This window comes from Loa loa (assembly GCF_000183805.2).
Source record: "Loa loa unplaced genomic scaffold supercont3.73, whole genome shotgun sequence".
Taxonomy (NCBI): domain Eukaryota; kingdom Metazoa; phylum Nematoda; class Chromadorea; order Rhabditida; family Onchocercidae; genus Loa; species Loa loa.
Window position 1 is genome coordinate 55477 of NW_018108253.1, and position 11737 is coordinate 67213.

Sequence of the window (11737 nt, forward strand, 5' to 3'; positions counted from 1 at the left end):
TAATAATAATAATAATAGTGCTGATAATAATATGAAATCGATATGAATATATTTCAGAAGATTAACCCAGAACAATTCCCCATTTGGTTTTATTTTCTCTTTTCCTGAGAAGAATTTATCTCATCAGAGAAATTTTTGGTTTATTAATGAAATCGACTTTCGATATCGCACAAAAAAAACTGAAAAAACTGGTAATTCTGGCCCAACAAAGCTTTCAAGAATGAAAGTTATAGAACTATTAATTGGTAGCTTAAATCTATTCTGAAACTTACTTATTCTATATAGAATCTCAAAGATATTATTCGATCTATTTACAATTTCAGTCCTAATTATTCAAGAAATGGGAACTTTTTAATATAGAAATAACGAATTAATATGTTTTAGTTTGAAAATTTCGAAAGCAATACATGCCAACGTCCAATATTTTTAGACATTTGTATTAATTCTTCAAATTTATCTCTTCATCTCTCAAAGTTGGTACATTTTCGAAAATTTTTTTATATTTATTAATCTGGAAGTAATTAAATCGTAGGAAATGAATAAATTCATAAAAATCAACAATATCTGATTTCATTTATAGAAATCAAAATTGCTCAATTGAAACAAGGATGATTCAGCCTATTTATTCAGCCTAACGACATAATTTTCCTAAGTTTTGTATTTCGGTTGAAGAAAGTATGGGAAAATATTCTAAATTATATTTCGATATAAATATTAATAACCGTATCATGTATGAAATGTAAAAAGAAAACGAGAACAATAAAGAAAAATTAATAAAAAATGCTTGATAAATGTTTAGCAAAAATATGAATATCGAGGTAATCAATTTAAAGCTTCGATAAATTACAATTCAGTTATACCTCAACATTTTCAGGTATTAGAATATTCTCAAATTAAAATAAAAGATGTTCAAAATTAAATTCCTACCAATAAGCAAATTTATAATAGCAACAGGACCAGTGTGTTAGATTTGAATAGAAAAAAAAATTACATTTGATAGAAAATAACAATTTAGATGATGAAAGAAAATTCCTTCTCATATTGAATTCATCTATTATTGAAATCAATATTTGAGATGAAGACGATCATTTTCGCATATCATTTTTTTTTTTCCCTTCAGTTCCATGTTTCATATTGCAGTCTGCCTTTTGCTTCAAGCATTTGTACGAATTGTTTACCATTTTCACCGTTATCATCTACAATCTTCTCTATACATGCTGTTACTTCATGTGGCATATCACCAGCTCTTCCTGCTATAAAAAGGTAACCTGGAAAATTATTAAAATTATTTTACATTAAATAACTATTAATATGTAAATGATGAAAGTTATTTTTTCACATCTTATTCAATAATAATTCCCACAAATTTTAAAGACTTTCAAGTATCATAAAGCGAATAATCTAATTATTACTTTTTCATCTCTAAGAATGCAAATATAATGCGAATATTTTGCTAAAGTGATATACGAAAAAAAAAGGAAAAAGTTACCATTATCATTTTTTAAAAGGTTCCAAATTTCATCACCATACTCTTCAATTTTATTTTGCACGTAAATCTGCAAAATCATATATTTCGATTGTTAATATAATTTCCCCACAAGACAGATCTTATTTAAACATTTTATGGTACTGTTAAGGTATTTTATGATACTGATTCCAAGGCGCGCTTATATCATAGTACTCATGGTACTGATACCTAAAATTCGAAAAATCATTAAAGTTATCGATAAATTGGTTTTTTATTCGACCATGTTGCAGTATTACACTCAATGCTTCCCTATTCCTTAGTGACTGACCAAAAGAACCAATAAAAACAGGAAAAAAAATAGTTCGAAATAACTTCTAATAAAAATTTAAATGGGAAAACTACAGGTTTTTCAGTACTGCGCTTTCTCAGATGAAATATGAACTTTAACACTTTTGAATAAAGTATTAAAGTTTATTCCCCTCTCCAGTTATAAGTGATTCTCCTCTAAATTAAAATCCAAATGAAGCACTTAAACATTGAAGTATTATAAAATGAAACAAACACCAAATTTCACACTTTATTTTGCTGATCCCGACTAAATGCTGTTATGATGCGAGCTCCGGTCAATATATGCCATTCTTCAGCGAAATAAAAATCTTTTTGAGCTCCACGGCATCCAAAGAATAATATCGAACTTTCTTTCTCATCGCATAAATCCCTTAAAGTAATGCTAATGAATCGAGCGAAATTTTTGAAATTTTGAATAAAAAACGATGATAATTTATTCCCTCTCATGATACATGCACAGCAGCTTTCAAATATTAATTTGTCTTACTGACACTAGATTACGAATACTAATTAAAAATAAATCTGACTGGCTGATATTTGATTTCAACCTAAAAAAATTTCAAAATTAAACCGAAAAAAAAATTCAACTTAAACCTAATTACGCACCTTGATTTATCCGTACTAAAATATGACTGGTGAACATTTGTTGTTTCAATTACAGAAATTTCACTCGCTTAATTTTGTGTCACTGGAAATATCTAATTCAGACATTATGAACAGCTATTACATTACCTGCTCTGGCTAAACAACTTTCAAGCTGTCATCTGTTTAAGGTCTGACCACAGTCGGATGAGTGTGAATTTTGACTTTCCAGAATTAAATGACTCATGGAGAGAAATAAGCATGAACAAAAAGGATAAATATATACCTTTTACGATAAGCTAAAATTGATCGGAATGGTGCGACTCCAGTACCAGGCCCAACCAAAATCAACGGGTTGTTTTTGGTGGGCCATCTGCAAATTCAGACAATGCTATATTTCCTGAGTTTGAGAAGATTTCAATTTTTGAAATCTTTGTTTCATTCTTCATTTAAACAACAAGCATTCATTAGTTACATCTGTTTAATTGTCAGTGAAACTAGCTCTTCATATCCATTGCTCGGTAACAAAATTAGACTACCTAAAAGTTCCTGGACGAGTCTTCACCAGAACAGTATTACCCTCTTGTAATCGACTTAAATAGTTACTACATAAACCTAATCGTGTCGTTTTCATTCGTTTCGATCTATATTCAACCTGAAAATCAAGTCTTTATGATATTTTATTCTAATACTTCAATTGCAATTTCATTTAGCATATAAAATTAAGAAAAAATCGCATCCATAATATGACATCTGCACTTAAGTTTAGAGTTGTTGAATTCATTTAATTTCCAGAAATCAAACTAAAAAGATAGCACAAATGATTATTTTGTACGAAAACTAATCTAACTTTAGCAACGAGTAACTGAATAGCTGTATGTGTCAGAGGACAAGAAGCAATACTGAATGCTCGAGGGCGAATGGGAGGAAAAACTTCGAAAAGCATTTCAACGGGTATATTTCGAGCTGTTGCATAAAAGTCTCGCAATGTCTCCGCGATTGTTCGCCTAGGCCTCCAACAATAATCCATATAATGATCCTGAATAGTAGTGGATTAAACGAATGCATGTAAGACAAAATGTTAAATTTACGAAATGAAATATAGAATTTACAATATATTTCGCTAGTTCAAGCAATCGTTCCTTCTCATCATTTACTGTAGACAACTTTCCAAGCGTTCGAAAAAAAGATCTCCGTGGAACCATTTGCAAATCAAAGTAACATTCAAAACATTGCCGTAAAGACAATATACCTGAAATTTGAGATACTTTTTTTTTCTTTGAAATCAAGAAAACTATACGTGGTCGAAAAATGAAAATCATATCAATGTAAGGAAATAGCGATGACTCACTAATAATACGAATGATAATATTAACACCAAAAAGAATATACATTTGCAAAGCACTAGAAAGCTTAATTTTCATGCCTGTTAAATATTTGTAGGAAATTATAAAAAAATGTTCTACCTTTATAAAGATAAGAAGGAGGCAGCGCGATACAAGGTTCACGTGAGCGTAACGTGATAGGCCGATCTAGCAAATCATTATCAATATCCAACGCTTTGTAAGCTATACTAAGAGTTTCGCTCAAGTTCTTCGGATGTACCATTATCACATCACCAGGAGAATAACTTCAAGTGAATAGCATATTATAACCACGTTTTAAATAATCTCATATCTCTTCAGAAAAAGTTTTAAAAACCGTGAAATCATTGAAAATTTAAAAATATGTGGCAATGAATTTCATACCTAAACTCCTCGACATTCATGGCTATCGTGATTAGTCGTGTATCCAGAAAATATAAAAACAATTAAAATACAGAAACAAAAAAAACATTCAAAGAATTACATAAATGGTAAGAAAACGAAATATTTTTGGAAAATTGAAACTGATTCTAGGATACAAGCATGCTAATGATAATTACTTTTAATTGAATACTTGTGATAAGTGAATTATGGCCTTATATATATAGGTTTAAAATACACTTAGTAATGCCAGTTAAAATGTATGTTCAAAATAAGAATACCTGAAAATGACTTTCCGCTGTTAACCGTTTATTGTTTATGACTGTTGCTTCTGCGAAAGAATTTTCTTTCCTATCACTTTGAACTGGTAAAGAATTCTCATCGTAACTGACTTCATAACGTGATGGAAAACACTTGCTATCATCAGGATATAAAATTATATCCTAAAAAAGTGGATAAACTAACTTAAAAATTAATGCATAAATTAACGCATTCAAAATTAAGAAAATCATTAAATTTGACAATTTTTAAATATTTAAATAGTTAAAACTGATTCAACATCCACAAAACGTTCCATTCATGTATTACCGGATATAAATCCATTTTCCAGACTTGTTGGAATAATTCATCCCGAAAAGGCTCGTACGTCCCTTCGACGCCCAATTCATGCTGGTCGTCGGCTAGAGTTAATTCCATCAGAAATGATGGGCCCAACTGGCTTAACCTACAGTAATTTAATTAAAGTAATACGGCACAGTTGCAAAAGTAATGTGCAATAAAAAACATGTTCCAAGCATCCCATATAATTAATTGGAGAAGTAATATATTTTTGATAAATATCTACCTTCGGTATAGCTTCTTCCCTGCAAAGTTGTATTTTTTGATAAGTTGAATCACCAAGCCCAAGAACAGCTAAGTGAACCTGAAATTATTACATGTATGCTGATAAGTTATAGTGTAAAATAGATGTTTCTATTAGGCTGAAGATTAATACAAAAATATGGTGGCAATAATAAGGAAGATTTATTTATTAAATAAATACAGGAAGTACTATTAACTTGTAACAAAAAAAAAGAAAAAACCATTTACTGATCAAATATTTTAAGTAGTGCAGAAATTCTATCAAATATGATACGATAGAAAAACAGCCAAAAAAATACCAATGAATACTCGTCAGAAAACAAGGAAGAAAATGATAGAGCTATTCACTGAGAGCTGTAAAAATAAAATATGGAAACAAAACTTCCATTTGAAAAATTTAACATGAACTTACATTTTGTAACAAATTTTTAGGTAACGTTTTACAACACAAAATTCTCCAGTTATGACGCATACTAGCAGGCATTTCACCTTGTCCACTGGTTGAGACTATAAATACCACACAATGCTCGTTGTTCAAATTCTGGAAATAAGTAATCAAAAAACAAAGAAATATTTCGCATTGCATAAAATGAAAATGTATCAAATACAAGGGATAAAGTAAAAATGTTTTTAGTTAATGGAAAAAGTAGAAACAAAAAATTTTTGATGTTAATTTATGAGATTATTAAAATAGATCTGCCTGACAATATAAAAGTGACGTTATAAGGAATGTTATCTATTGCATACCTAATATCAGAAGAACTATTTTTATTTTCCATAACTTTCCGGTATGAAATTTCATATAACTTTTTCAATTATTTTAGAAAATAACTAAAATTTGACCAAGTACAACTTTGGAAAAGTATTACAGTAATAAATCCTTGACAAATAAATTAACTAATCTGTCGAAAAGTTCTATAATAAAAGTAAGAGAAATTTTCCTTTTTGCAAAAAATTTTCACTGAAATACAGAAAATCCTCAAACCTGCACCATATAATCTCCAAAATTATATACTTCTGCTGGGATATTACGATATCGTGCATCATTCCATAACGTTTCCGCAACATCCTGAGCATTACCTGTTTCACTACCATAAAGAATTTTTAATGTGGGAAAAGATGAGGACATTTTTAGCAATCCTGAAAAAAAAAAATGAAAAAGTTTCAACTTCCGAAATATTAAAATGAAAATGTTCATCTTTTACACTTAACATCCCAATATACATTCCTTAGATTCATTTTTTCCGATTATATAATCTTCATTACAATATTACATCACATTTCTTAGAAAAATAAGCATTTAATGAACCAAACATCTAATTCTCTTTCTTCAAAAATTTGATCATTTTTGAAAGTTAAGTAATTTTCAGATTATAAAAATATCCCATTTACAGAACTTTTTATCCTTCCATTTATATATTACTGGAATAAAGTTGAACTTTCTTATATTTGTAAGAAATAAACGAAAACTTCTATCTACTACTGCTTACTTATTCAGCAATCATTTTGGCATATTTCATTAGCCTAGGAAATAGTTCAATTTACGTTACTAACCAAACAATCAGCTCAATGTATTTCATTTGGCAGCATAAATTCACTATTTCATTTGGTTGGAAACTAAGTCCACTATATTAATGTGTTTATCGATTGGCAAGTCATCATATTTTATTTAGCGAGGAATCAATATTTCATCCACTGCTAAACAATTATGCATTATACTTAATTTACAAAGCGTTTAATTTGCATTTAATCAAATAATCATGATTGTGATAAATTTATTCATTCTATGGCATACAACAAATATATTTTTCATGAAGGTGTATTTTATGACAAATCTCGAAATAGTAACAAATTTATATCACTTATAACAACTTTAATATCATTCATATATTTTTTAATACCATTTATACTAATTTATACAATTTATTGAAGGCAAGACATAATTTCGAAAGCATATCGTGATTTTGTTTCTTTTGTTTCTTCGAGAAATCCGGCACATTACACTCCTTTAATAAGAGTTAGCGAGAATGAGAATGACCACTAACTAAAAATATTGGACTAATTGCACCAACGACAACTGAGATTAACTCAATAAGCTTCAACGATGCTCTGGATTCACTGTATCCTCTATTACTCCCTGCTGTGCTACTGTTCGCTAATTGATAATCGTTAACGCTGGAACCCATCTGAAAGAAGCTTTTCGTCTTATTTGCATACATTATTTATCATATATAAATGATGGTATACACTGCTTATGCTATACCGGTAAGGAAGACCATATTTTATTTATTAAAGTGGAAGAGGACAGAAACTACCATACACAGTTATTGTATCACTGAAAGTCTTGAAGTCGAAAAAAACACAAACCAAAAATGTAATTAAGCAAACTTAACCTTACAAAGCGAAAACAGTTAATAAAAATATTACCAATTTCCACATCCTTGGAATTTTATTTAATAATGGAAACTTAATCTTCTTTTTCTGGAATTATTTCATAGACTTACCAACTCAGGAAGTATATGTACAGTCGCAACGTACAGAAATGTTCCAGCCGAAAATAACATGAGCGTTCCAGTTGCCGAATCTGCTGAGGACTTATCGTTTTCAATCTGAAATTTAAAAAATAGAAATGAAAACGTGTCGATTATTGCATATTTCAAATAAAAAAATTTTAAAAACTCACAACAACAATCAGGTAATATGTAACCAGTGCAGCTATTGGAGCCGCGACTGAAAAGACAATTAAATGACGACGTATCCTGAACCGTTCAATACCTTCCACCAAAAGAAAACTGACCAGACCGAAAGCCGCTGGAGCCTGTAATGTATTTAAACAATTCAAAACTTGAAATATGATAGCTGAAGCATTTTACCGCAGAAACGATATGCAAATGGAAGGATGAATCCTGTGATGAACCTAATGCATGTTTTCATAACATGGAAGCCATTGGAAGCTAAAAACCATCGTGTTAAAGCAACAGAAGAGGGAAATTAGACCGAGTAAAATAAATGCAAACGCAGATATTGCATTTAGACGACTTGTTGGGAAGTGGAAATCAAAAACTTCACGAACAATAGTCAAGAAACAAGTTGAAACTAACAACTCGTCTGAAGAAGGAATGAAATAGGCGAATTAAGTTGGAAGAGAGTCGAACTCAAAAAGAGAAAGTCATCAAGTTCAGCATAAGACAGGAGAGGGACGAGGCCGAAAGTAAAAAAGAGCCTTTAAAACATCGGCATGAATGCAATAATGAACGAATTAGCCCAAGAATTTATGGGTTAAAGCTTAAATTCTAGAAATAATTCTGATAATCGACAGAATGACAAAAAACAACCTTATGAAGCATTATAGAATGACAAAAAACAACCTTATGAAGCATTATAGCAAGGAAGACAATAAACTGTACACCGGTACGATTTGTTGCAGATGCACTACCAAAAGCAACTCCATCAGCTGCAAATACTATTTAAAATTAAATTTCATTTTCAAAAAGGGATTCAAAAAATCTTTACTTACAAACAAGTACAGATTCAATAAACGTAAATTCGAAAAATTCTAATTTAATATGTGTAATTAAATTTTCAGTCGCAATTTTACTTCTTGTTTCAATTTCAGAACTATAGAGATTATTCATAATCAGATTCACAAATAAATCGATCTAAAACAATCGAAGATAAAAATTTTTGTGAAGACAAACCAGCTGCATGCACCACTAAACCAATTGTCGCCGTTAGTTTAAAATGTGTACGGTCACTACCTGAAATCCAGTATAATACATTAACAACAATTATCAAAAAAAAGACAAAAATTCTGAATTCAAAGAAAAATTCGAAAAAACCGTAAAATCTATATATATTAAAGCAATTAAAACTAGTTTTACACTACTTATATAATATACCTTAGTTATTATGGACAAGTTAACATTATACCAGAAACGTTATATAAAAGGAATAAACCCTTGAGTCTTGACAGATAACTCGAATCATTGATATTTGAAGATGGCCGTAATGAATCTTGTTTTAAGAGTAAGATGAAAGGAAGAGTCAAGTTTCATGGGAGGGCCCATTAGTTGTGAAAACTGCTACACATTTTCAATGGAATTAATCAATTAGAAGCAAATAATATTTCTAAAGTTTAAACTGGTTTTTATGAAAATTGAAACCATTTGATACGTTATTTTACTGCACACATCATATAAATTATTCATCAAAAAAAAAAAATTATTTAAAAACAAAACGAAAAGACATATGACCTTTAAATGAGAAATATTTCGAAATTTGATCAATAAGAAACATAAATAAGAAACCAATAACCAATGAATATCCTATTGATTGGTTTATTACACTGAAATTATCTGATGGTTCGATGTGCCCATGCTCATCGATTTCTGCAAAAAGTTTTTAAAAAATTCCAAAAAAGAATTAGTGAGACAACCTAAGTAAACAAAACTGTTAAAGATCATGTAAGATATTAGATGTAAACTAAACTAGTGGCATTTCCACCAAAATTTTCTGGTCATTCAATGCAACATAGATCACGTCATGGTGCAACTGAATTCATAATCATTACACAACCGAAATAGCCTATATTAACTTGTATCAATTCCAGAATGGGAGGAGAGACTAGAAAAAATCCAAAAATCGAGAACAAAAATGAGCCCATTAATTTGTTTTGTTTTTATCATGTGGTCGGCAAATTAGTTCCATTTTTTGAAATAATTGGATCCTGACTCTTTGCATAAAATATACCTTTTTTGTCTATAATGGAACTTTGCTGCATTTGTCGGGTCATTCCTCTCCTAATATCGTTGTTGTCGACCCCACTGAAAGTGGCAGAAATACAAAATTATTAATTTGAGTCATTACACTAATTTTTGAGTAAAAGTAAAATTTTACAAAATCCACACCATATAATAAAAAAATTACAGCTTGTGAATTTTTTGACTCCAACAAAAATATATTTTATTTTTACCCTAGTACCTTATGGCATTTTTCTAAAATCAGAAAAATTATTTACCGAAGATTTCTTGATTGCAATTAAATTTAAATCTGTTTATGGAAATTTCACCAATCCTGTAATGAGGAAGCCTTTGAAAATGACCCAGAAGACAGACGAAACAAGGTCTGAATTTCCTTCTTCAATTTTTCCGATCTCTATCGACTCCATTAGTTGATCCTTATCAGCAATCTTTAATTTGTAAAATTTGTGTACCATTGAATCATGGTAAAAAAAAGAAAAAACATGCCTCGGATTTGATGCAGATTGTTTTAGTGAATTCGATATATCATGTTGATTTACAACAACAATCTGACTCCTATCTTCATTCTGCACAGCGTTCGGTAGATATTTTCCTGAAATCAGAAAAGCTATTTTCTTTTTTCGACCATCCATTTAATAACAACTCTGTTCAATTACATCCTGTCAGCATGATTGAATCAGGAACGAATACCAAGTTATACGATCAATGAAAATTGTCACAATTATGTATTTTCTGCGAAAGATGATTTTATCTGGATATTTAACAAATCTATTAGTCAGATAACTAATTCAGTTCTTCAATGTAACTTTTGCTTTGAACGTGGCGTAATTCGCATGGAAATATGATAATGCCTTATTTGTTATTCCGTAAAGATTTACAGTGGTTATCATCAAAAATTATTTCACTTTATCTATCTGCTGGTCAAATAACAATGTTTCAAATCCGCTGATCTCTGCCTTATTGGCTTGAATTAAATTTCCAGAAAAGACATTCCACATATTTCATCATTACCCAGTCGTATCATGATCAGCTTTTCAAGATAACTTTTCGGGAAGTATAATTTCATTCAACTTCAATAAATGGAATACTGCCATATTGAAATTCTCGACATTTGCAAAATATACAAATCTTAAATTCGCGTTCCAAAAAAAAAAAATATTTTCTGAGAGAGAAAAAAAAAAAGACAAAATGAAGCACCAGTATTAACAATGTATAACGCTTCAACACCTTCCGGAATAATTACAGATAACGCTGTGCCTACCAATAAACCCGCTCCAAATGTGCTCAATAAACGTGTCCGTCCCTGAAAAACTTGTTGCAGTAGAAAATTTTTACAAGCTAAATTTTAATTCTTTTTTTCATGTTTCAAGATAAACTATAGCAATGGTCGCGATTCGTTGATATCCAGAAAGCAGGAATATCTTTCGGTATATGTCAAATCCACATAAGTGTTACGATTAAATTTAATCATACAAAGTTTAAAAAAGTAAGGAGGGAATTACTCTCACAGTTAATGTACCTCGGACATGTTGAATGCAAGAGGTATCAATCCAGCCATAAAACTTCCAACAAACATTGCAGCTGACAAATACAGCAATAAGTAAAACTCATCCATAATTGATGTACAAAAAAAGTCGGCTTAAAATTCAAATGAGGAATATTTGTGCTGAAATATCATTCCAATCAATCAAAACTACAATAGCTTAGAAATAAAATGATATTTAATATTTAAACGAAGTCATATATTTTGGACGCAATCCTGATGAAATGGAATTTTATATATATGTAAGAACTACTCATTTAATTCATCACAGTTTTTTATGAGTTGATTTTTTAAAAGTAAGCGGTGAAAGAAATACTTCTTCACTTTTATTGTATCAAGGAGAAGGCTAATGTAAGAATATTCGCACTTAACAAGAGATCAACAAATTTGTTTATTCGTATATATATATATATATATATATATATATATA

The 11737-nt window shown here is 29.9% G+C and overlaps 2 protein-coding genes across 2 annotated transcripts; both read right to left on the reverse strand.

Annotated features, from left to right (window-relative positions):
• Positions 1-1100: 1100 nt before the first annotated feature.
• LOAG_08813 (hypothetical protein) lies at positions 1101-6133 on the reverse strand (the record flags this gene model as incomplete). Its single annotated transcript, XM_003144344.2, has 14 exons — positions 1101-1268; positions 1490-1556; positions 2045-2186; positions 2685-2771; positions 2938-3053; positions 3249-3437; positions 3511-3650; positions 3865-4028; positions 4450-4586; positions 4732-4867; positions 4988-5006; positions 5041-5065; positions 5417-5545; positions 5990-6133. The coding sequence occupies 14 exons, from the start codon at positions 6131-6133 to the stop codon at positions 1117-1119; spliced, it is 1647 nt and encodes a 548-aa protein (XP_003144392.1). The 3' UTR covers positions 1101-1116.
• An 802-nt stretch (positions 6134-6935) lies between these two features.
• On the reverse strand, positions 6936-11379 carry LOAG_08815 (ZIP Zinc transporter; the record flags this gene model as incomplete). The annotated part of the gene is made up of 10 exons (XM_020447808.1): positions 6936-7190; positions 7509-7613; positions 7688-7822; positions 8373-8458; positions 8703-8762; positions 9258-9392; positions 9754-9827; positions 10251-10356; positions 10962-11067; positions 11284-11379. 10 exons carry the CDS (start codon positions 11377-11379, stop codon positions 7023-7025), a joined length of 1071 nt encoding a protein of 356 aa, XP_020301999.1. The 3' UTR covers positions 6936-7022.
• Between the last annotated feature and the right edge of the window lie 358 nt (positions 11380-11737).